We start from the raw sequence: 26,753 nt of genomic DNA, 5'->3' as shown, positions 1-26,753 counted from the left end.
AAAAATTAAACCTGTTCTATATTTTATCCTCTTTATCTCTATTGGATTCCCCCATCAGAATATCTTCTTGTGTTTTTCAAAACTCTTTAGAAATGTGGCTATACTTGGTATATTATTTCTTTACTTCATACTCCTTTCTAAACCATTTCAGTTCGTCTTCTACTGTTCTGCTGAAAACAGCACTTGCTGTATCGTTTGCTACATGTCACAAAATCCAGTGGGTCCGTGCTCGCTTTGGCCGCACATATACTGAAATTGGAATGATACAGAGAAGATTAGCATGGCCCCTGCACAAGGATGACATGCAAATTTGAGAAGCATTCCATATTTTAAAAAAAAGTCCAGTGGCTCCTTTCAGTCTTTGTCTTTCTTAATTGCCTCCTTGTAATACTCTTTCCACTTGCTTTTGTCCTACTTTCTTTATGTCTCTGGCCAGTCTATTTTGAGTGGCTGTTGCCAGTTCACACTCTTACCTGGCCTTTAATATAGTAGTACCTCAGGGTTCCAACACTTCTCATTCTGCATATGGTCCTTCAGCAGTCTGATCACTCCCACAGCTTCAGTGGCTTACCTGTGTGTTGATAAATATCAAATGCTCATTTGCTTTTCTGGTGCCAGGTCTTAGTTGACAACCAGTTAGTTGCTTAACAGACACCTCAAACTCAGTGTATATAATGTTGAACATAACCACTTCCTCTTCAGACCTGATCCTCCTTTAAGTTCCTGCTTTTACCAATAAGACACCATCACCTGTGCAGTTACTTAAAGCCTAAGAATCATTTTACTTCCCTCCTTTCCTAACTTGCATATCTTACCCAACACCAAATCCTGTCATTTCAACCTTCTAAATACTTTGAAATCCATCTACTTCTCAAGTTCCATTCCCACCACCGTATTTCAGTTTACCTTTGTATGTTCTCTGAACTATCAATGGCCTTTTAACTGTTCTCACAGCAGTTCTTGAACTTTTTTGTCTTAGAATCTCTCTTTACACTCTCACACTCTTTTTTTTTTTTTCTTTCTTTTTAAATGCGGGGCTTGAACTCACAACCTTGAGATCAAGATCTGAGTTGAAATCAAGAGTAGGACGCTTGGCAGAGCCCCCCAGGTGCCCCAGAATCTCTTTATACTCTTAAAAATTATTGAGGATCCAAAGGAACTTTGGGTTATCCATCGCTATTTATAGTTTTAGAAATTAAAACCAAGAACTATTTAAGATACAAGAATATATAAGCACACATTCAGTTAGCTATGAAAGCAAAAATACTAAAAACATTATGTAGTCTGAAAGGCTGTATTGTACAATAATGAAAGTGAAAAAGGCAAATAATATGGTACAATGAAAATAGTTTTGACTTCACAGGTCCCCTGAGTCTTGGGATCCCTAGACTACATTTTGAGAATCACTGATAGGATTTGTTGTCCAAACAGCATCCAGAATGGTGATTTTCTTTTTTTTTTTTAAGATTCATTTATTCATTTGACAGAAAAACAGCATGAGCAGGGGGTCAGAGCAGATGCTAAGCTCAGAGCCAGATATGAATAGTCATCTTAAAATGAAAATGTCACTCCTTTGCCATCAATTACAAGATAGATCCAAAATTGTTATCATGGCCTATGAGACCTTACAAAATCTAGGCCTTGCTTACCTCATCAGTATATCTAGTATTACTTTCCCTGGCACCTTTTTTTTTTTTTAAGATTTTATTTACTTATTTGGATAGAGATTACAAGTAGGTAAAGAGAGAGAGGAGGAAGGAAGCAGGCTCCCTGCTCAGCAGAGAGCCTGATGTGGGGCTTGATCTCAGGACCCTGAGATCATGACCTGAGCCAAAGGCAGAGACTTTAACCTACTGAGCCACCCAAACGCCCCTCCTGAGCAGAGAGCCTGATGTGGGGCTTGATCTCAGGACCCTGAGATCATGACCTGAGCCAAAGGCAGAGACTTTAACCCACTGAGCCACCCAAACGCCCCTCCCTGGCACCATTTATCTTTAGCCATACTCATCTATCTTGTGGTCATGTCTAAAAATTGCAATGTTTTTTCCTGTGTCGGGGCCCTCAAATAAGATATTTCTTACACTTCACTTATTCTTCCTTGCCCATCCTTCCTCACACTTCTACCTTCTTTTCCTTATCCTTGTCTATGTAACTCTTCATACATGTTTGTTAGTTGTTAGCTTTTAGTTATCGTTCAACTTCCTGTACTAGGCTGGATGACTGTAATGTATTCTCTGAGCACCTTGTACTTCTTTTACACTGATTGTAATTGTAACTGATTTGTGTTTATGAATATCTGTGATTATAGATCTGAGGGTTCTCCTAGCCTTGTAGAATTCAAGTTCCAAAAGAGCAAAATTGAGATACGTCTTGGCTCACTGATACTGCTGCAACACATGGTAGAATGGTTGGCCATTCCAGGGGCTGAGTAAATATTGGCTGAATGGATGAACATTACACATTTTTTTAACATTATGCATTTATTCAGTTTTTCTCCTAATATGGGATATTTGCTTTGGAACATCAAGAATACATATTTCCAAATTGAAACGTGGCAACTTGTAAGGGTACTTGTATCTGTTATGCTCTAGTAGCATCACTTAAATAGGACAGTTCTGTGAAGAGGACATGGGTGGCTAGAGATTGTGTGGTTAATGCTTTTTATTTGGAATTTATAGTATGACTGAGTGTTTTTGCCTCACTGGTTTCATACCTGAAAATTAGGAAATTTTATTTATTTTAGAGGTTATAGAAATATCAGACATTTTATTTGAACCTAGAAATGTATAAGCTTACAGCTATGATTGTAATGCTTTTATATTTTCAGGAGGCTAATGTTTTTCCCATTTTATTCTTTTAAGCGTTACCGAACTCCTTCTAGATCCAGATCAAGGGATCGTTTCAGACGTAGTGAGACTCCTCCACATTGGAGGCAAGAGATGCAGAGAGCACAAAGAATGAGGGTATCAAGTGGTGAAAGATGGATCAAAGGGGATAAGTAAGATTTACCTATATTATTTCGAATGTAGTGACATGTATTTTTGTTTTTACTTTTGTACATAAAGTTGTTCTATTTATACTCATTTCACTTGTTTCTGAATATTTAAAAAACATACAGAATACCATTTTGGTTACTAATGGACATCATCCTTTTTCTATAAAATTTCCAAAAAGCTTTTTTCTCCTTTTTTTTTAGGAGTGAGTTAAATGAAATAAAAGAAAATCAAAGAAGTCCAGTTAGAATAAAAGAGAAAAAAGTAACTGATCACAGGCATGTGTCTGAGAGTCCAAACAGAAAAAATGAAAAGGAAAAGAAAGTTAAAGACCACAAATCTAATAGCAAAGAGAGAGACATCAGAAGAAACTCAGAAAAAGATGAGAAGTATAATAAAAACAAAGTGAAGAAAAGGGCCAAATCTAAAAGTAGGAGTAAGAGCAAAGAGAAATCAAAGAGTAAAGAAAGAGATACAAAGCATAATAGACATGAAGAAAAGAGGGTGAGGTCAAGGAGTAAAGAAAGGGATCATGAGATTGTTAAAGAAAAAGAAAAGTCTGATTCTAAAGGAAAAGATCAAGAAAGGAGTCGAAGTAAAGAGAAGTCTAAACAGTTAGAATCAAAAAGTAATGAGCATGATCATAATAAAAGTAAGGAAAAGGATAGACGTGCACAGTCTAGAAGTAGAGAACGTGATATAACTAAAGGCAAACACAGTTACAATAGTAGAACAAGGGAACGAAGCAGAAGTAGGGACAGGAGCAGAAGAGTGCGATCTAGAAGCCATGACCGGGATCGCAGCAGAAGCAAAGAGTACCATAGATACAGAGAACAGGAGTACAGGAGAAGAGGAAGGTCACGAAGCCGAGAGAGAAGAGCAACACCAGGAAGATCAAGAAGTAAAGATAGGAGAAGGAGGAGGAGAGATTCACGGAGCTCAGAGAGAGAAGAAAGTCAAAGCAGAAACAAAGAAAAATACAGAAACCAAGAAAGTAAGAGTTCACACAGAAAAGAAAATTCTGAGGGTGAGAAGAGAATGTACTCTAAAAATCGTGATCATAATAGCTCAAATAATAGGGAAAAAAAGTCTGATAGAGATCAAAGTCCATTCTCAAAAATAAAACAAAGTAGTCAGGACAATGAATTAAAGTTCTCCACATTGAAAAATAAGGAGGATGAGAAGACCAGATCCTCTGTGGAAAAAGAAAACCAAAAATCAAAGGGTCAAGAAAATGACCACATACATGATAAAAATAAAAAATTTGATCATGAATCAAGCCCTGGAACAGATGAAGACAAAAGTGGATGAGTTGTGTAAACTTCTTATTTCCATTCTGCTCAAATTTTAAGTTTTAGAGACTTCCTGATGAATCTCCTTTATGTTGTTTTCCTCTTTTCATTGTTTTTGGGTTTTATGTTTGTCCTTTTTTTTTTTTAATGTGGACTTTATTGAGTTGATCTTTTGATAATCTGCAACCTGGATAATTTGTACTGCTAAAGTTTTAATAAACTTGAAATGAGAAAAACATTTTGGTGTAATACTGTGTGCTGTGTTTAACTATTTCATGTATGCATTTTTGTGTTGCAACAATCAGCCAATAGCAAATGTGCTATTCTACATCCCAGTTTGTGTGATCAGCCAGTTCAAAACAACCGTAACTGATTGTTGGAATACATTGTTAGAGAAGCTTGTGTTTCTCATGATTGAAGTAACTTTAGAAGCCACTAGATAGAAGAAATCTTGTATAGATTTTCTGATTGCATTTAAATAGAGGCTTGCAGCAGCAGCTTTTAATTAACATAGAAAAGCAGGATCCTAATAACTTGAGATCTTAAGTCATCACTTTTGATTTTATAGTAATTTGCTTTAAAAGTTATTTATATGGCACTGCTTATGTTACTCTTTATAATTCCACTCATAGCTTGATTCATACTAATATTTTTCCTGCCTAGTTTTGTTTACAAAAATAGTTGAGTACTTTTTTCAGTTGATGTACTTACTTAGTTTGATTTGCTGTTACAGCAGCTGACAGGAACTATACCTTGGAAGATCAGATTGTAATTCTCAATTCTATTTTGTTTTTGGTCTGAAGAGATAAACTTTTTGCTTTGGGAAACATTGTTTTATAATTACTGTTATTACCTTTCTCTAAAATGAAAATGTTTTTCTCACTAAAACATATCACTTGTGCAGGTCTTTAAGTTAGATTCTAATAATTGATAGTATTGACATACTAATTTCCAAGATTTCTCTTTTGGCCACTGATCTATACAGAGTTGAGTGTTAATTCTGCATGGTTCTTGTTTTGGTTTTATTTTTTTAACTTGAGCTGACTTCTTTAACTCTCATAGTTGCGAGTTTCAAATGGCAAGAAAATGCATCTTTTCTATATATGTATCACAGTAGGGTATAGCATGTTTATGACTCCGGTTTCTTTCTATTCAGATGGCTTTATACCATTACTGTTAACATTATTTTAGCTTGGCATGTGCAACATTGCCACATAGAAGTAGAAGGTTCAAAATTTGATAGCTTACAGAGGTAAACAGTAATAGATACCCGAAGTCCATTTAGAATTTTGTGTGTTGTATATTGCTATTTTTGTGATGTGTGGCCTTTTCTTTTCTGTAATTTCTCTTCTAAATAAAATATTGAACATCCAGCAAACACAAAACCTGCCTCATTTGAGAAGAAATTTCAGAATTCCAATTAATAGTAGCCTTTAGAGTGTTTTGTATTTCATATTTGTCAAGGTAGTGTCAACTCTTACCAAGGTAGGTTCTTGGTAAACCCAGTAACTATTCAGTGCTGTTTGTACTGAGCAAAGCAGTGCTTAACATAATACTTCCTATTATTGATTAATATAGTAATGAACATTTGGCATTGTGGTAGATGTTTGGATAACAAATAATAGGTAATGATTATAAGATTGTTTGGAATATCTTGAAGCAAATAATCCACAATGAAGTCTTTCTAAATTATTCTTGATGATAAAAGTGATAGATGTTTATGATAATCTGGGGTGATTGATTCCTTAGAGACTTTGACCACAAACCTAATTTAGGGATGATTGAGTCTTGAGTTCCCAGGCTGTATAATCTATTAACCTTTACATATTTTAAGTTAATTATTGTATTTAAATTCAGTAAATTGCATTTTAAAAATATCTGCTAAAACTATTTGAGTTTTAAGAAAGGTGCTATTTAAGAAAGGTTTTCTAATAATTTTAAAAAACCCATTCTAAGTGAAAATGCTTACATGTTGTCTGATCATAGAGCTGTATCTACTAAGAATTATAGACAACTGTGGGAAAAAAAGGTTAGCAGTTTCTATAAGTAGTATTCTGTTCTGGTTATCAAGAGAGCAACTCCATGCTAAGCCTTTATAGACATTTAAAAACTTAGTTTTTACAGTAGAACAGATAATGGTGAAGAAATTAAGATGAAGGATGACAATCAGCTAGATGTTACTTTCAGAATAAAAAAATTTAGAAAATAAATAGCATTAACTGTACCTCGTCTGCCTTTGCATTTGAAGTAGCACATAGCTCACACAGTTCTTTTATTGCATTTTTAAAGTTGTTGTGCCGCCTTTAGCTTTTTACTTTGAATATACTCTTTCCTGAAAGCCAGCTCTTTCCTGTAAAATTGATTTTATAGTTAAGTCTGAGCTTATGGTTTACCTCAAACTATCTTTGACTTAATATCCTCTAAAGATATTTAATTGGTTTATTGTTTGCCAATATCTGAGATTTTTTTTTTTCATGATTATTTCATTCTTTTTTGGGGGTAAACCATCTGCCACAGAAATTGACACTATGGAGAGATTAATGTTGATGAGTCGTAGAGAATTTACTGGGTTGCTTTAAAATATTTTAAAATTACGATTAATGAGTTCATAGAGCATTGTAATTTCTAATGGAGTTCCTTAAAGCCCTCACAGAAGTTTCAAAGAATTTGCACAAGTGTGATACTGATTATTATCAGCTTTGCTGAATGGCCTTTGATTCTTGTACCCAGTGAAAGGTATGAAACTGAGAAGTAAACATTTCTTAATGTTATGGACAGGAACACATTGGGTTTCTGGTATTTTGAGTAGTGATACTAAAGGAAAATTCTAATTCATTTTCAAGTTAGTATTTTTTTTAATAGCTCACTGTGCTTAGTCCAGGTGGCAGTTGTATTTCATCACACTTTGAATCTTTTATAGTAAATTTCTATAGAAACTTGTTCCCTTTATCTTCAACAGAAGGTACTTTAAATATATACCACATATAGTTGATTGTTACAAAGAAACATAAAATGGGTATTTTCCTGTCTTCTTTTGATCATGTTTATTATAATCACTCAGCTTAGTATTCATACATTTACAGCTGAATAAACGCCAAGGATTGTACATTTATAACCTGTTTATTTTGAAAAGATGTTTTGTTACCATACTTGCTTTAAAAATTAATAAACTCCAGGTACAGCATTGGCTGACACCTGCCCATAGCGGGTTTCCCAGCTACCTTTAAAGGGTTCAAATGTAAACTCTGGCCTGTGGTGTGATTCAAGAAGTAAATATTAAAAGAAAAACAACATAAATAAAAATCCATCAGCGAGGTTGGAGAAGGGAGTTGTTGAGGGGTTTGGTTTTTAAGTATAGGAGGAAGTCGTAGGATTGAGTTGTGTTTCTGCCTTTTTTTTTTCTTTAATACAAATTCCTATGTTACCAAAAGCCCATGCTATAGATTTTTTGTTTTGTGTGTTTCTAGTACTTTGAAGGATTGATAAATGAATTGGTTAATTGTATGTGGGGATGTTAAAAGTTGTGGCTGCTCTCTCAGTGGAAGGGAAAAATCCAAATGAAGTTAATGGACTTCTTTTCCTAGCTCAAAAGTCACTGTGATGTATATTTTTTTAATGAACTTTAGGAATAAAGCTGTTGTCACAATTGTATAATTAGTTACAAAATGCTGCTTCTCTTATCATTAGTCTAGTAACTGTTAAAACTGTTTTCTGCAAACTGCATTTTACAGAATTTAAACTCTGAAACTATCAACTTTTATAGTTAAACATTGTATTAAATAAACTATAACAGTTTGTTTTGTATTTTTAAAATTACTGTTGTATTAGTTATTCAACGTTTATTTTTATTAAAAGCTAAATAATGAAGATAAATCAACTAAAATATACTTTTATTTTACCCTTGGGGATATAGAATTTGTATTAGGAAAAACTGAGCAAAGAGTTTAACAGTACTGAACTTCTTTAGGAATTTAGTCAGCAGTGATGATTTCCAGAAGGTTTGGAGATAAATTCTAGTGTAAATGTTAAATCATAATGTTTCAGATTACAATGTGTTTTTTGCCTCAGCAAACCTAAGGTTAGATTTGGAATTTGCATTACTGTCTACTGGAATGCTACCATTTGCTTTTTAGTTCCTCCAAATTTCTCAGCATTGGGAACACTGTATTATATCCTGTGCCTGCCAGTTTTAATATAACACTGAACATTGTAAAGCCATATAGATGTTAATTGACTCGTAAAACAAATTGTCTAGTTTTTGGTTTCTTGTTTGATTTTATTTTTATTTAAATTAAATTTAGATATATTTAGGGAAAATGCACCAACTTGAAAGTTAGTCACTGAAAATATATATGGTTAGATAAAAATGTTCTGACCATTCAGTGGTTTGTATGTGTTAAGAGGTGATATTAAATTCTCAAATTCTGGTGTGTTTTTAAATGCTTTATTTAGCCAGGAGAATATGTAAAATGTGAGTGCTTCATATGGACTGTGTAAATTAAATGTGTATTAAAATACTTTTAGTATCAATTTGCTTTTTCTATTTTCATTGCTTTTTAGGCTTCCTTCTTAAAACATATTTCCCAACCTAATACTGTTACTTCCTTTTTAAAGTGCTGATTGATAATTGTTATACATTTCCCCCCTCAATAACAAAATATGTATCTTAGCCACATACTTTAATTTTTAAAGGAATTCTTTTATTTTTAAAAGATTTTATTTATTTGAGAGAGCACGAGCAAGCTGGAGGATGGTAGAGAGAGAAACAGACTTTCCACTGACCAGGGAGCCCAATGTGGGGCTCAATCCCAGGATCCTGGAATCATGACCTGAGTTGAACACAGATGCTTATCCAATTTAGCCACACATTTTATTTTATTTTATTTTATTTTATATTTTTTAAAGATTTTATTTATTTATTTGACAGACACAGTGAGAGAGGGAACACAAGCTGGGGGAGCAGGAGAGGGAGAAGCAGGTTTCCTGCCAAGTGGGGAGCCCAATGCAGGGCTCCATCCCAGGACACTGGGATCATGACCTGAGCCACCCAGGTGCCCCTTAGCCACACATTTTAGCTGTGGATTACTTATATTGGCAGATTATAACAGTTGTGTTTCCACTGTTCTGATTGCCTTGCAAGTTGTTCCTTTTCACTCAATTGTTTTGTGATTTTTAAAACTTTGCATAGCACTTTTTTCTCCCAAAGATATGTTTGTTTGTTTGACAGAGGGAGACACAGAGAGGAGGGAGAAACAGGCTTCCCATGGAGCAGGGAGCCCAATGCCTGGCTCCATCCTAGGACTCCGGGATCATGACCTGAGCCAAAGGCAGACACTTAACAACTAAGCCACTTTGGCGCCCCAGCTCTTTTGTTTTTAATGTGCTTAACTCTCGTAGAAAGACCAGCCCAAGTGCAGGGGTTAAGCCTCTGCCCTTAGCTCATGTCATGGTTTCGGGGTCCTGGAATCGAGCCCTGAGTCGGGCTCTCTGCTCAGCAGGGAGCCTTGCTTCTCTGCCTACTTGTGATCTCTCTGTGTCAAGTAAAATCTTTTTTTAAAAAAGTAATACAATGAAACTTAACATAAGGGAAGAAAACTAGTAATGTTTTATGTTCTTCACTCAGATTAGGTTGGTTATAAAACATGAGATTAGCCATTTTGTAGAAACATGTTTCCTGTTTTGTAATGTAAAACTAGCTTTATCCAAAACTAGAAATGTATAGTACTTTCTATAACAATTTAAAGAAAAAGATACATGGCAGAGGTTCTGAGTTTATTAGTTCATTGAGCCTTTGTACCCGCGTAATTTTTAATATGGTGGCAACCGTAGGCCAAAAGAACTACCAAACAATTTTGTAGCCCTGTGAAAAAGGAAAATAACCTGTATTTCACTCTTAAACACATTCACCAATGGAATGTGTGAAACTTAGTTATTGTACAACTCAAACCTTTGAGTCAGATTGATGCACGGTCACCTGTTTCAAATTGCTCATATAACTACTTGTAGAAAAATTCAAGTAACTCAAAAACAGTAATTTGCACATGTCTAGTGAGATGCACTCTGCAAAACAAGCCACAAGTCATAAACTCTGTAATCCTATTGTTAGTAATAATATTGGTAGTGTTTGAAACTAAAAGTACTGAAGGATAAATAAATTTCGGCTGAAGAGAATAATGCCTCCAATGGAATATTATTTAGCTATGAAAAGGACCAAAGTATTGATAATGGTAAAACTTGGATGAAACCTGAAAAAAATGCCAGACACTAAAGGCCACAGTATGATTCCATATAATTACATGAAATATCCAAAATAGGCAAATCCATAGAGACAAAGTGGTTGCCAGAGACTGGAGAGAAGGGAAGTGGGAGGTGACTGCTTAGGTACAGGGTTTCCCTTTGGAGGAATAAAACGTTCTGGAACTAGGTATGGTAATGGTTGTACAATATTATAGTTCTACTTAGTGCCACTGAATACATATTTTTAAAGGCTAAAATTACACTTGCACATGCATTATCAAAGGGATCTGTTAAACTTTGGTAGTGAAGGATATTAAACAGACAATTGCACTTTGATGAAGAGCAGCTTTATTAATAAATTACAAGCATAAAATTCACTTATTTGTAGCTCATAATATTTATTATGAGCTACAACTTAGTCTTCTCAATCAAAATAAAAGTTTATCAAAAATAAACTTTTTTCTACCATGTAAAACCTAGCCTTCCCTTAGACTTTTCAAAATTACTATATTTTGATCCCTGAGAGTTATAAAAAGGGAGCTGGACTCCAGTGACATCATTTGCCTGATAACTGGGTCTTAATCCACCTCTGTCCACAAACACTGGTCCACGGCCACCTCCATGTCCTTCCCGTACAGCTTTTACAAGAGGATAGATATACTTATTTGTTGATTCAGACTCCAGTTCAATTACTTCTCTGGCATAATCCTGAAATTCCTTCTCCTTTTCAGCCACAAGAGCTTCAGTAAGTCTGTAATACTCTAATTCTGCTTGTTTTTCTTGCTTTGCATTAAATTTATTTTGTGCCTATATGGGAAAGAAAAAAAAGCAATTTAATATTGGTAGAGATCAATTTTCTAAGTATCCATAGCATTTGAAGTTGTAGATAGAATTTTCTAAACTCACTGATGGGTAGCAATTTCTGACTTAAAAACTACATGTGACCCTTAAACAACATGGGGGTTAGGGACACCAACTCCTGGTACAGTAAAGAATTCATGTATAACTTTTGACTCCAAAAGACTTCTAAAAGTTTATGATTGACAAGAAGCCTTACTGATAACATAAAGTTGACACATTTTGTATGCACATACGTATTATATGCTGCGTTCTCAAAATAATTACCTTTTTTTAATTTGGGGAGTTCATATTTCTAGGCTATGTGATTCATCTCCGAGTTTTTTCAAATGGTAACAAATCAATCTCAATGAAATAACCTTATGCAGTAACATATCTTCAAACAATATAACAAAGTAGTTAAAAGCATGAATTTTAGGTAAAAAATAACTGAGTTTAGAATCCTGTTTCTAAAATGAAAGAAGATGGGATCAGGAGGGAGACAAACTGTAAGAGACCCTTAATCTCACAAAACAAACTGAGGGTTGCTGGGAGGAGGGGAAAGGGAGAGGGTGGTTGGGTTATGGACATTGGGGAGGGTATGTGCTATGGTGAGTGCTGTGAAGTGTGTAAACCTGATGATTCACAGACCTGTACCCCTGGGGTAAATAATACATTATATGTTTAAAAAAGAATCCTGTTTCTACCATTTATAAAAATGTGTACTTTGGCAGGTATAGAAGACCTACCAATCACTGCCTCCAACCTATCCACTATCCTTTTTTTTCTTAATCTCTACACAATGTGGGGCTCAAACACCTGATCCTGAGATGAAGAGTTGCATGTTCTTCCAACTGAGCCAGATAGGTGCCCTTCCCGCCATCTGCTATTCTGGAGGAACTCACTGAAGTCCACCATTCTGAGTCAGTCCAATATACCATGTATATTGGTTAAATCAGCCAAATAAGGTGTGTGTGTGTGTGTGTGTGTGTGTGTGTGTGTGTGTGTGTATGTATGTATGTGTGTACATACATACATACACATATACATATATATGTATATTGGTTAAACCAGCCAAATAAGGTTAAATCAGGAGTAAATATCTGAACCAAATTAAACCTATATATACATATACACATATATATGTATATATATATATATATATATAAACCAATATATATGTATCACATACAAGTGTTATATATGATACATATATATACTATATATACTTATATATATATATATATACATATATTGTATATGTATATTGGTTAAACCAGTCAAATAAGGTTAAATCATGAGTGAATATCTAAACCAAATTAAACCAATTACATTTTATTTTCCCAGGAACTTGCAGTTGTAACAAGTGACATTTACCAATGTACATTGGTTGATCTGGAACTGAGTGGAGTAAGTACTCTAAACGATATACCAAAAGCCAATTTATATCTAAAAAACTCTTTATGTTTGCAAAAATATTGTTCTTTTAACTGATTATATGAGGTGATTTTAATGAAGTTTGATTGACAACTTTTTGTCTTAGCAGGATTTTAAGAAATGCTGAATTTGAGTTTGTCAAAAATTGAGTGATTTTATCTACATATGAATATCTTTAATATTTATGAAAATATTTTCCTAAATCAGTAACCAACACTTTAGTATAAAAGAGCCCAAACCTGATAACTACTGTAGACTGAAATATATAAGTAAATAGAGCAATAATAATGTATTAAACATCAATTTTTTGGAATTTAACTCAAATTCAAATTAATTCAAATACAATTTGAAATTAAGGTTTATGTGCTGGAAAAAAAAATGCTTATGTGCTATTTGTTGAATTGGTGATAAAATACCAGGAGTTTGAAAAAGTAAGAAAATGACCTTCAAAAAGACTGAGAAATCAGAAAAAGCTAAAACCACTCATAAAAAGTAAAATGCTATAATTTAGTAACTTACAGAGCAACTAGGATATGTTTGATAGCAATTTGTGGAAAGATATTAAGGAAGCAAGGAGAAACATCTGAAGTACAGAAACGAAGTGACAAGGGAAGGGAAGGATTATCATAATGGATCATATTATTGATGCCTCTATTTTTATTGCATTAAGCATAAATCGGTTTTTAAAAAGCTTTTAAAACATCGTTTTAAATTCCTAAAAATTACAACAGCTGGGGGTAAAGTAACAAGCATCTTAGAAGATGCTAGACGGCTAATTATTTTGAATACTGGAAAATAAAGGGAAGGGATCAAGTATTCTGTCTTTCTTTAAAAACTCTACCTTAGGGAAACCAACTTGTTGATCATGAAAAGTTCTTTGAAGACTTGAGCAAGTGAGTAAGAAAAAATGAGAGAATAATAGTATCTTGCCACCTCATGAACTAAGAGATCAAGGCAATAATCATCAAAGGCTGTTCCATGTGCCTTCTGATGGAAGTATACAACACCACATAAGAGGAGTTTTCACCAAAAGATTTGAACCTGAATCTGACCTCAACTAGATTTTACCTGAAATGCAGGAAACATAATAAACTACACAACAGGGGTTCATCCATAAAAATGCAGGCTGTAGTAATTCAAAAATACAATCCCTGTAAACCAGTAAAAACCCTCAACAAGTAAGTTGTAAAAGAAACAATAAAGACAAAAAAAGAGAACTTAAGAACTTAAAAGAGGATAGGGGTGGATAAGGAACGTTTGATAAGAGACTTGAAAGACATATCAACCAAATAGAATATATGAACCATATTTGATCCTGATTAAAAACAACTAAGGGGGGGGACGCCTGGGTGGCTCAGTTGGTTAAGCAGCTGCCTTCGGCTCAGGTCATGATCCCTGCATCCTAGGATCGAGTCCCACATGGGGCTCCTTGCTCCACAGGGAGCCTGCTTCTCCCTCTCCCTCTGACTCTGCCTTCCACTCTGTCTGCCTGTGCTCGCTCTCTCTCTGACAAATAAATAAATAAAATCTTTAAAAAAAAAAAAAAACAACTAAGGGGTGCCTGGCTGGGTTAGTCTGTAAAGCATGTGACTCAATCTCAGGGTCTTGAGTTCAAACCCCACACTGCACATAGAGTCTACTTAAAAAAAAAAAAAAAAAAAAAAAAAAAAAAAAAAACCAACAAGCTAAAAAAAATACAAGGCAATTTAAAGGAAATTTAAACACTGAATATTAATTGGTTTAGATGTAATAATGGAATTGTGATTATGTAAATTTGTAAAGAGTCCCTGAGTTTGAGAGATATATACTTAAATATACATTGATAAAATGATATCTGGGATTTGCTTAAAAATAATATGGCAGATCCTACTTCTGTCAATTGCTACATGAAGAGGTTGGCCATTTCCCCTCTCTAAAAACCAAGCTGATTATTTAATTATTGAAATTCCCATTTCAAAGCACTGTTAAATGACCATGTATAAGCAACTACTTGAGAAATGTTTTTTCATGAAAAACTGCTACTAAGTCAGGTAAGAAATGCAAGATTGGGGACACCTGGGTGTTCAGTTGGTTAAGCGGCTGCCCTCAGCTCAGGTCATGATCCCAGAGTGATTGAGTCCCACATCTGTCTCCTTGCTCGGCGGGGAGCCTGCTTCTCCCTCTGCCTCCGATGCCACTCTGTCTGTCTGTGCTTTCTCTTTCTCTCTAATAAATAAATAAAATCTTTAAAAAATCCTTCTTAAAAAAAAAAATGCAAGATTGCCTGGGGGATATTGCTATCCCTCCAGCTCAGGTGGTGAAAATTTGCAGATTTCCTGGACAATGATGGCAGATTCCATTTGGATTGAGTAGAAAAGCAGCTAGAAATTGAAGGGAAAGATTCTGGAAGTGAGATGAGCATAGAAGGGCTGAAGACATCCTTGTCTCATTGATAAACTACACATTCACACAAGGGACCCCAAAGAGTTTAGTAAAACTTAGAAGCCTGGGGGAAATTGTGAATTTGCTGTTCTTAGGAATAACATCCTCAACCCACACATCGCTTGTGCGCCAGGGTTAAAATCATTTCATTAATGAACTGAACATAAGCTCCACCCACATATTGGTTGACTGTCAAGCAAACTGTCAATTTACTAAAAGCCAAAAATATAAAGAGGAATTTTTTAAACCAGCAAGAGATAAATGATGCATCACATTTAGGGGAGCAACAATATGATTAACAGCAGATTGCTAATGATAAACAATGAAGGCCAGAAGATGATGGGACAATATACTCAAAGGGCTGGGAAAGAATGATACCCAGTAATTTCATACCCAATGAAATGAAGACAAAGGCATTTCCACAAACACATAAACTGAAATGATTGATTGCTAACCCACCTGGCTAAAGGAAGTATTCAGGCTGAACCAAAATGGCTAATAAACAGAAGATGCTCAATACCACTCCACTCATCATTAGGGAAATGCACATGAAAACCACAAGTGAAATCCACTTCAAACCTATTATGATAGCTATCATAAACAACAAAACCATCAACAACAAACCCAGACCACAACAAATGTTGAATATTCAGAGAAATTAAAGCCCTTGAATATTGCTGGTGGGAATGTTAAGTGGTATAGCTTTATAGAAAACAATATAGTCATTCAAGAGGCACCTGGGTGGCTCAGTCAGCACCTGTCTGACTCTTGATTTCAGCCCAGGTCATGATCTCAGGGCTGTGAGACTGAGCCCTGGGTAGGGCTCCAAATCCAGCATGGAGTCTGGGATTCACTCTCTCCCTCTGCCACTCCCCCTGCTTGCACACTCTCTTTCTTTCTCTCAAAATAAATAAAATCTTAAAAAAAAAAAAAGGAAATAGAACAGTGGTTCTTAAAAAAGTTACACCTAGGATTACCATATGATCTGGCAATTCTATTTCTGTATATATAGACAAAAGAATTGAAAACAGGACTCAGACACCTGCATGGCTCAGTTGGTTAAGCAGCTGCCTTTGGCTCAGGTCATGATCCCAGGGTCCTGGGATTGAGTCCCGCATCGGACTCCCTGCTCCACAGAGAGCCTGCTTCTCCTCCCTCTGCCTGCCACTCCGCCTACTTGTGCTCTCTCTCTTTCAAATAAATAAATCTTTAAAAAAAAAAAAAAGAATTGAAAGCAGGACTCAACAGATAGGTGAATACCCTACCCACAGAAGGATTATTCACAATAGCCAAAAGACGGAAACAACCCAAATGTCTACTGATGGATGGATGTATAAATAAAATAAGGTCTATATGTACAATAGGATATTATTCAGCCTTAATAAAAAAAGGAAATTCTGACACATGCTAAAACATGGATGGGTCTTGAAGATATTATGCTAAGTAAAATAATACAGATACAAAAGGACAGATATGATCCCACTAATATGAGGTACCTGGAATAATCAAATTTACCAGGACAGAAAGTAGAATAGTGGTCACCAGGGACTGGTGGAAAGGGGGAATGAAAAGGTACAGAATTTCAGTGTAGGATGATGAAAAAGTTATGGAGATGGACAGTGGTGACAGTAAATGCACTAAATGGCCTTGAACACTGAAAAATGGTTAAAATGGCAAATTTTATGTTATATATATTCTACCACATTTAAAAAAAACATTAAAACAATAATAAGGAAACATCCCAGGGGTGCTTGGGGTTCAGTTGCCTTTGGCTCAGGTCATGATCCGAGGGTTCTGGGATGGAGTCTGCTGTTGCTCCATGCTTGTGCATTCTCTCTCAAATAAATAATTTATTTTGAAAACTCCACAAACAACCCAATTGAATAATTGGCAAAAGATTTGAATACACACTTCATAAAAGAAGGCACACAAATGTCTATAAAGGACATGAACATATATTCAAAATCTTTATTCTTTAGGGAAATGCAAAACAACACCAAGACATATCACTGCACTAGAAATCATTTAGGATAACAAAAACAAGTGTTGATGAGGGTGTGGAACAATTGGTCCAGGCATATGTTGCTGGTAGGAATGGAAAATGGTATAGCCATCTTGGAAAACAGTTTTAAGTCATAAATGATGAAATGCCACGTCCTCCTTGTGTTATCTAAAATTTCTGGTACCCCCTAGCACCACAACTCTGAAACCTATGAGCTCGCAAACAGCATAATCTCTGAGCTATCGTTATAAAGAGGGAAGAAAAAGTAAAACAGAAGATAAACATCATGGTCTGCCATATGAATTTGCATTTTCTTTAGTATATACAGTGATAGAAGGAAAAATATCTGTGCAAAGGATATATACCTACTATGGGAACTTCAATACAGATAAAAAGAGAAATTAACTCCACATTTTTTATATATTTTATTGTGTCATAACCATAATGGTCATTTGATCTGATTTGACAGATGAAACCACCTGGGAAACAGAAAACTAGCATGAATTCTACATTATATATTTATTGTTAAAATAAGTATAAACATTTAAGAATAATTACCATTTGCTGAATATGGGCATCTCGAAGTTCTTGACGTTCTTTATCAGCTTTGCATTTTTTCTCCTTTTCATGCTCTTGGAAAATCTGATCTGCTTTCATGATAGCCAGCAATTGTTCTTTAGCATCTAGTTTCCTCTGTTTTTCTTCTTCCTCTTTATTTTTCATCTAGATGTTAAAAGGCAAAGAGAAAAAAACATTTTTTTAAAAATCAACCAGTGGGAAGCTCCAAGCAGAAAGCCAGGAGCAATGAAAGGGCAAAAGTTATATGAATCTGGGCTGATTCCTACATGGTTGGTTTACTTTGGTTTTGTTCTGTTTCTCAAATAACAGTAAAACACACAATGAAAACTTGAATGATACTGGTTTAAAAAATAAAATACAGGAACAGAATAGCAAGATCTTCCCAAGGTAGAGGAATATTTGTAGGTAAAAAATTAATTGCTATAATGTTTATAAACTAAATTAAATATTACAACAGTCAATTATGTAGGACATAAGGATTATCTGAAGGATTAAAAAATACAGAAATGCAATAGGGTAATTTGTATTTCATTAGTCTGAAAAACACTCAAATGTATATTAAGTGAATAACAATGTTTGCATTTCAGATGGTTCTGAAAAAAAAGAGATTATTATTTTGTGTCTATGAATATCTTATTTATAATTGATTATCATGTGAGCTTCCATTAAAAATTAAACATGGCCTGACTTCAAGAATATAGGAAGATTGGGGTGCCTGGGTGGCTCAGTGGGTTAAGCCGCTGCCTTCGGCTCAGGTCATGATCTCAGGGTCCTGGGATCGAGTCCCGTGTTGGGCTCTCTGCTCAGCAGGGAGCCTGCATCCCTTCCTCTCTCTCTGCCTGCCTCTCTGCCTACTTGTAATCTCTGTCTGTCAAATAAAATAAGTAAAATCTTAAAAAAAAAAAAGAATATAGGAAGATAACTCTTACATTATTTTTCAAATCTTTGCCAGTTTTTTGTCAGAGAGGCTGAAGGAGTGGCAACTACAGTGGAAAGGACTTAATTTTTTAGTATAAGTGCTGCCAAAGCAAGGACAGGACTTAATTTTTTTTTAATTTTATTTATTTATCAGAGAGAGAGAGAGAGGGGGAGAGAGCGAGCACAGGCAGACAGAATGGCAGGCAGAGGCAGAGGGAGAAGCAGGCTCCCTGCTGAGCAAGGAGCCCGATGTGGGACTCGATCCCAGGACGCTGGGATCATGACCTGAGCCGAAGGCAGCTGCTTAACCCACTGAGCCACCCAGGCGTCCCAGGACTTAATTTTTTTTAAAAGTTTTATTTGTCATAATTGAATTGCTTACCACAACAGCTCTATATTCTGCAATTGCTTTTAATTCTGCTTTGTTTTTTTCATATTTTTCTTTTTCTCTTTTTTCCCATTCAGCCTCAGCTTCTGCAGTATCTCTAGCAATAATCAAATCTTCATTGTCAAGTTTCTCTTTCATTAGTTCACTCAGAAAGTTATTTATTCTTTCTCTCCTTTCTTCCATTAGCCTGTAACAAAATAACCATTATTTGTTAAATCTTCATGAATAGATTTGTTATGAGCCAAAATAATTTCATTAGAAATCAGATATTTTATAGTTTTTTACAAAACTGAAAGGAGCCTCATTGTTCCTTATATACGTACTGATTATTTTAAGTGAAGACTATTTTTAATACTTTATTTTTAGAATGAAGTATATTTTAAAAATCTAAAGGGACTAATACATATATCTTTTGTAAGTACATGTTGTGTGCATGTATGTGTGTGTGTGTGTGTGTAGGAAATAAAGTATTAAAATTCTCACAATGAAAAATTCTCAAAATACTTAATCAGACACCCTGTTCCCTCTAACGTTGGAGGCTTAGGTTATAAAATAAAGGCCTTTCTTAAAATGAAACCTCAAAAATATCTAGTAAAAGTTGTCAAAACCTTAATAAATCCATCCTCTTACTATATAGTCTGTTTATAATTTATTCATAGCACTTTACTGACTTCATCTAGTATTTATTTATTTATTTATTTATTTATTTATTTATTTGAGAGAGAGAGAGACACACACACACAGCAAGAGAGGGAACACAAGCAGAGTGAGTGGGAGAGGGAGAAGCAGGCTTCCTTCCACAGGGGAGCCTGATGTGGGGCTTGATCCTAGGACCCTGGGATCACGACCCGAGCCAAAGGCAGCCACTTAATAACTGAGCCACCAGATGCCCCCTGACTTCATCTATTTTTTTTTTAAGATTTCATTTATTTATTTGACAGTGATCACAAGTAGGCAGAGAGGCAGGCAGAGAGAGAGAGAGAGAAGGAAGCAGGCTCCCTGCTGAGCAGAGAGCCTGACATGGGGCTGAATCCCAGGACCCTGAGATCATGACCCGAGCCGAAGGCAGAGGCTTGAACCCATTGAGCCACCCAGGTGCCCCGACTTCATCTATTTATATGAAGATAGATAACTGTCCTTTTACACTATGCGATTCCTGAGGTCAGAGAATGGGTAAGTCCTCTCTCCAGTTCAGAGCTGAGAATGGTGACAGGCATGTCATTAACAATAACTAGGTATTTGCTAAAGGAATAGGGGCGTTTTCATATGGGATTGGGTGAAAAATACTTTTTAATTTAGATGTGACAGAATCACTAATGTATTGAGTGAATTTGCAAAGCTATGAAGGAGAAGTGAGAAGAAAGGACACAGTGCATATCCCAAGGAAATTATAGTCTAAAATGGAGAAAAGACATTTATGCAAATAACAATACATAGCAAAGGGTGATTCACACCATGAGAAAGCTAGAAAGTGACATAGGCAGATGAGAAAAAAGGAAGGCTTCATGAGAAAAGTGATACTGCATCTAGACTTTCAACAACAATATTCTAAACACTTTTATTTATTTTTTTTTAAAGATTTCATTTATTTATTTGACAGAGAGAGAGAGATCACAAGTAGGCAGAGAGGCAGGCAGGGTTGGGGGTGGGGGGGGACAGGCTCCCTGCTGAGCAGAGAGCCTCATGCGAAGCTCGATTCCAGGACCCCAGGATCATGACCTGAGCCGAAGGCAGAGGCTTTAACCCACTGAGCCACCCAGGTGCCCTCTAAACACTTTTAGTGATTGCCTACCATGTTCCAGAAACTATTCCAGGTGTTGGGAACACAACGGTAAACAAAAGCATTAAATCTCTGCTCTAGAATTTTCATTACAGCTGGGGTAGAGGGATAGTTAACAAAGTAAATAATTGGAATGAGGAAAAAGTAAACAAACAGATGAACAATGTGGGGTAAGACTGAATCTTCTGCTGTCCACGAGCCATATCAGGGCCGGGGGAGGTGGCCGCAGGGAGAGGAAGGGGGAGAGCGCCCAGCACCAGATAAACAATGTGGGGTAAATTTAATTAAGGTGGTCAGGGAAGGCCTCATTGAGAAGGTGACATCTGAATAATGATTCTTTTGAAAGAGTTTAGGGAGGTCAGAATTCCCCAGAGAAGATATCGGAGAAGTCCAGTGTGAGTGATGAGGAGGCAAAGAAGGAGAGCATAGTAGTACACGATAAAGTCCAAGAGATGAGGCTGGGTTCACCTGGGAATTAAGATGGTGGAGAGCCTTATGGGCCTTAGTAAATACTCCACATGAGATATAAAGCATTGCAACATTTTGCACAAGGCAAAAGTGGGATGTAGACAGAAACACAAGGTACTGCAACCAGCCTCCTCTCTCTTACTTCATCCTAAACTTCTCACTAAAGTAAGCAATGGCCTCCATATCTGAAGAACATTTCCTTTTTAAAATCTCATTTAGGGGGGCGCCTGGGTGGCTCAGTGGGTTAAAGCCTCTGCCTTCGGCTCGGGTCATGATCCCAGCGTCCTGGGATTGAGCCCCGCATCGGGCTCTCTGCTCAGCAGGGAGCCTGCTTCCCTTCCTCTCTCTCTGCCTGCCTCTCTGCCTACTTGTGATCTGTCAAATAAATAAATATAAAAAAAAAAAGATAAAAAAAATCTCATTTAGGGGCATCTGGGTAGCACAATCAGTTAAGTGTCCACCTCTTGGTTTCCGCTCTAGTTGTGATCTCAGGGTTGTGAGATCAAGCTCCCTGTTGGGCTCCACACTCAGTGCACAGTCTGCTTAAGACTCTCCCTCCCTGTGCCCACTCCCACTCTCTCTCTCTAAAATAAATACATAAATCTTTTTTAAAATCTCATTTAATACCTCTATTGACCTAACACCAAAGACTGCTCTCTTCTTTTTTTTCTTAAGATTTATTTATTTGACAGACAGAGATCACAAGTAGGCAGAAAGGCAGACGGGGCGGTGAGAGGGAAGCAGGCTCCCCAACAAACAGAGAGCCCGAGGCAGGGCTCAATCCGAGGACCCTGGGATCATGACCTGAGTCAAAGGCGGAGGCTTAACCAACTGAGCCACCCAGGCGCCCTGAGACTGCTCTCTTCTATGGAAACTCTCTTGGTTGTTTCTCTGATTTTCTTCCAATTTCTGGAAACTATTCTTTGGTCTTTACATGATCTTCTTTGTCCATTTGACCCTTCAATATGGACTTCCCAAGGGACTACGCCACCTTCATTTCTTACCTACTTACCATAGGTGAACTCACCTGTATCCCCAGTTCCAGTGGCTCACAAAGCCATCTCTAGCTCATATCCCTCCCCTACTGCAGAGATTTCACTATTTCCAACCATCTACCAGAGAAATGTCCTTAATAGTCCATGGGAACCCTAACTCTGAGACCATCATGTCACTAAATGCCCTAGTTATATATAATGACTTACTCTTTAAAAAATTTTATTTAATGACTTTATTTATTTGTCAGAAAGAGAGAGAGCACACAAGCAGGGGGAGCGGCAGGCAGAGGGAGAAGCAGGCTCCCCACTGAACAAGAAGCCCAGTGTGGGGCTCAATCCTCTGACCCTGGGATCATGACCTGAGCCAAAGGCAGACGCTTAACAGACCAAGCCACCCAGCATCCCAAAAGATTTTATTTATTTATTTATGAATGGCAGAGACAGAGAGAGGGAGAGGCAGAGGGAGAAGCAGTCTTCCCAGTCCCCTGGGATCACCTGAGCTGAAGGCAGACGCTTAATCGACTGAGCCACCCAGGACCCTCCAATGACTTATTCTTAAAAATTACTCTCATATATCACAACTTCTGATTTATAATAATTTCAGATAGTACTTAATTAATTACATGAATTACTTTTAAAACCTTACCTGTGTGTTTCAGCTTCTTTTTCTTTCCCTATTTGCATAAGACGCTTTTTAGCTTTGATAAATTTTCTAATCTTTTCATCTTCCTCCTCTTGCTGCTGCCGTTCTACAGCTTTGATGATATTTTTGTCATTCATATTTTCCTTGGGGGAAAAATTATGTATTATCCTATTGCAAAGAAAAATATCTTTCAACATATGAATATCTAACAAGAACCTATTAAATGGTCAGAGCTTCTGACTCAACTTCTCTCTTGGAAATTTATCCTAAAGAAAGAATCAGAGATATGCATTAAGCTTTATGTACCATATACTTTATCCCAAAGTCATTTATAAGAGTGAAAAACTGGAAACAATCTCTAAATCTTTAATAATAAAAAAACAGTTAAATAAATTATATTCTCAATGATATGGGAAGATACAAATAATGAGTAAGTGGGGTGAAAGGAGACTATAAAATACTACATAGCATATTTCAGTTTTGTAAACATAAAGGTACAAGTTTATAATGATATACAACTTTATAATGATATAATGAGAAATGTATCAAATCTTAATAGTTAATCTCTGGGGTATGAGATTATATATGTGACATTTTGTCTTAATGATTTTCTGTATTTCCTTTCAAATATCTCATTTCTTTAAAATATGTAATTAAATAAAAAAAATAAATAAAATTAAAAATAATTCTAGGGGGAGGCTCGGTGGCTCAGTCGGTTAGGTAGCCAACTCTTGGTTTCGTCAGCTGGTGTCATGATCTCAGGCTTGTGAGATCAAGCCTCACATTGGGCTCTATACTCAGAGAGGAGTCTGCCTGAAATTCTCTTCCTCTCCCTTTGCCTCCCCCAACCTGTGTTTTCACTCTCTCTATCAAATAATTGAATAACAGGTGAATGGATGGCTCAGTCAGTTAACCATCTGCCTTTGGCTCAGCTCAGGATCTCAGGGTCCTAGGATCATGCCCATGTCAGGCTCCCTGCTCAGCAGGGAGTGTGCTTCTCCCTTGGCCCCTCCCCTCACTTGTTCTCTCTCTCTCATAAATAAATAAAATCTTAAAAAATATAAATCTTTAAAAAACTTTATAATCAGAAAATATACATTAGGGACGCCTGGGTGGCTCAGTTGGTTAAGCAGCTGCCTTGGGCTCGGGTCATGATCCCAGCGTCCTGGGATCGAGTCCCACATGGGGCTCCTTGCTCGGCGGGGAGCCTGCTTCTCCCTCTGCCTCTGCCTGCCACTCTGTCTGCCTGTGCTCGCTCTCTCTCCCTCTCTCTCTCTGATAAATAAATAAAATCTTTAAAACAACAAAAAAAGAAAATATAAATTAAATATTTTCATTTAATGTTTAAATAGTTAATATAGTTATATGGTACACAAATTAAAAATATTTAATAGATACACAGTATAAAGTGTCTTTCTTTCCCCATCTACTATCTCCCTATATTCCTAATTCCCCCACCAGACATGATCACTGTGAAACTAGTTTCTTGTCCAGACCTTCTTTTCCCACATACACAAGATACAGATATATATTCTAACAAAATATTTTAATATAGGTCATTATGTTTCAAAACAAAAAATATAAATCTGTTCATATCAGCATATATTCTACCACTCCAGCCTGAATTAGATATCACAAAAATAGATGACTTTGAACACAATAGCCTGGATATATAGATATGTTAGTGTATTCAGTTACTATAAGTAGAAACCAATTGAAGTAAAAGATGCAACATTTAATCTTCCAATATATTTTTAACCCAGGGTCTATTATGCTTATCATTCTTAAGTACTCTCCTATCTTATGGCTATTACTTTTAAAAGCCCATAATCTAGTTAGGAGAAGCATTAGTCAACATGAGAAACTAATAACAATATCAAACTGTTAAAGGTGGTTGTTCTAAATGATTTCTTAAAAGTTATATTTTGCTCTTTTTTTCTAAGTTTATTATAATATTCATACAGATTTTTTAAAAATAGTAAAGAATAGAGTTAATTAACACAAAGTTAATTCTCATTTTTAAAAGTTGAAAGCTTCAGCTCAAGGTTACATAGTTACTTAGTGGTAGCATTGGCATTTAAAAGTCTGTCCCATTCCAAAGTGTCTATTTCCAAAGAGATAAAAATATTGCACCCATGGAATAAGAATAAGATTTTATGCAAAAGGAACAATAGCATAACAGGTAAAAATCTTTTAGAAATTAAAACTTTAGTAGCTAATTGGTAGCTTAATTTGGTAGCTTATTTTATTTTGTTAAAGATTTATTTATTTGAGAGAGAGCAAGCAAGGAGGAGGAGCAGAGGGAAAGGGAGAGAGAGAATCTCAAACAAACTGAGCTGAGCATGGAGGAATTAGAAAGGCTGTCTGGGAGGGAAAGCACACCTGAACGGTTTTTGGAAACATGGGGCCAAGAGGCGTCAACATCTGAAGGCCGCCCAACAAGTCATCCATAGCAGTAGCTCTCGAAGGCAGCTACTTAAGAATCTTGATCTGTTTGACAGAAGACTGCTTTCCTTTTAATCTAGTATCCCAATCTTCACTGTTATACATGGAAATAAATTTGGTTTTGCATTACAATTTTGTGTTAAAGAGGAAAAAAAAAAAAAAAGTGAGCATTGGCTTAATTCCATGACCCTGAGATCATGACCTGAACTGAAATCCAGAGCTGGGGGGAAAAAAAAAAATCAAGAGCTGGATCCTTACTTAACTGGCTAAGCTACCCAGGTGCCCCTTGGTAACTAAATTTAAAATTCAATAGAAAGCTTAAAAGACAAATTTGGGAATGACTCTCAAAAGAAAACCAAAAATGGCAGGAATAATTAATTGTCTACCTAAGCTTATTTTTTTTTCTGCATTAGAAGCAGGACCCAGATTTTGTTCAGAGTGGCAACATGCTAGTCTAAAAAGACTGTATTTCCAAGCTTTCTCTTCAGCTAAGTATGACTAATTATGACCAATGAGATTTAGTAGAAATCATTAATGACTTCTGGAAATGTTCCTTAAAAGGAGAATAGATGGTTGGGTATTCTTTTTTGTCCCATCTTCTCTTCCTTCTTGCTGCCTGGAATGTGGATATGAGAGCAAGAGCTCCTGAAGCCATTCAGGGCCATGGGGCAACTGTGATGACAGAAGCCATCTAGGTTTCAAGAATAGCAAAGCAAAAAAAAGAGAGAGAGAGAGAGAGAGAGAGAAGTTGTTTCAGTCCCTGTTGATTCTGGAGTTGCCATTTCAGCCTTGGAATGACTACCTCTGCACTTTAAAATTTAAGGGACTATTACTTTTGAGACTTCCCCTGACTAAAAAAGTTAGAAAACTGTTTTTTTTTTTTAATTACAACATCAATTGAGAAAGTCCAATGTATATCAGAAGGGCTCTAGAACAGAAGAGACAAAATGGAAGATTATACAAGAAATAAAATATGAAGAGTTTCCAGGATGAAGAGGATGTGGAGGAAGGGGAACCCTCTTACACTGTTGGTGGGAATGCCAGTTGGTGCAGCCACTTTGGAGAACAGTGTGGAGATTCCTCAAGAAATTAAAAATAGAACTTCCCTATAACCCTGCCATTGCACTCCTGGGTATTTACCCCAAAGATACAGATGTCGTGAAAAGAAGGGCCATCTGTACCCCAATGTTTATAGCAGCAAAGGCCACGGTCGTCAAACTATGAAAAGAACCAAGATGCCCTTCAACGGATGAATGGATAAGGAAGATGTGGTCCATATACACTATGGAGTATTGTGCCTCCATCAGAAAGGATGAAT

The 26,753-nt window shown here is 36.2% G+C and overlaps 2 protein-coding genes and 1 non-coding gene across 10 annotated transcripts in view; 2 read left to right on the top strand and 1 right to left on the bottom strand.

Moving 5' to 3' along the window:
• PPIG (peptidylprolyl isomerase G) overlaps window positions 1–4,523 on the top strand; it is a 54,582-nt gene extending 50,059 nt beyond the window's left edge. For all 8 annotated transcript variants that reach the window (XM_004744027.3, XM_004744030.3, XM_013052049.2 and 5 more), the window contains 2 exons: window positions 2,862–2,998; window positions 3,197–4,523. In XM_004744027.3, the coding sequence (XP_004744084.1) occupies window positions 2,862–2,998; window positions 3,197–4,304 (1,245 nt within the window). In that variant the 3' untranslated portion in view covers window positions 4,305–4,523. The remainder of the gene's footprint in view (window positions 1–2,861; window positions 2,999–3,196) is intronic.
• LOC123388035 lies at window positions 226–332 on the top strand. The gene has a single exon (XR_006602569.1). It is a non-coding gene; the product is annotated as a U6 spliceosomal RNA (small nuclear RNA).
• A 6,330-nt stretch (window positions 4,524–10,853) lies between the features above and the next one.
• Window positions 10,854–26,753, bottom strand: part of CFAP210 (cilia and flagella associated protein 210) — a 36,973-nt gene continuing 21,073 nt past the window's right edge. Inside the window, exons 6-9 of the mRNA XM_004744095.3 lie at window positions 22,994–23,133; window positions 19,099–19,291; window positions 17,778–17,942; window positions 10,854–11,329 (exon numbers count right to left, since the gene is read on the bottom strand). Of these exons, the coding sequence (XP_004744152.2) occupies window positions 10,985–11,329; window positions 17,778–17,942; window positions 19,099–19,291; window positions 22,994–23,133 (843 nt within the window). The 3' untranslated portion in view covers window positions 10,854–10,984. The remainder of the gene's footprint in view (window positions 11,330–17,777; window positions 17,943–19,098; window positions 19,292–22,993; window positions 23,134–26,753) is intronic.

The sequence above is a fragment of the Mustela putorius genome, unplaced genomic scaffold (genome assembly GCF_011764305.1).
Source record: "Mustela putorius furo isolate JIRA1106 unplaced genomic scaffold, ASM1176430v1.1 tig00003869_pilon_pilon_pilon, whole genome shotgun sequence".
In the NCBI taxonomy this organism is placed as follows: domain Eukaryota; kingdom Metazoa; phylum Chordata; class Mammalia; order Carnivora; family Mustelidae; genus Mustela; species Mustela putorius.
The sequence above is the reverse complement of the archived record's forward strand: the minus strand, read 5'-3'. Positions and strand labels throughout refer to the sequence as shown.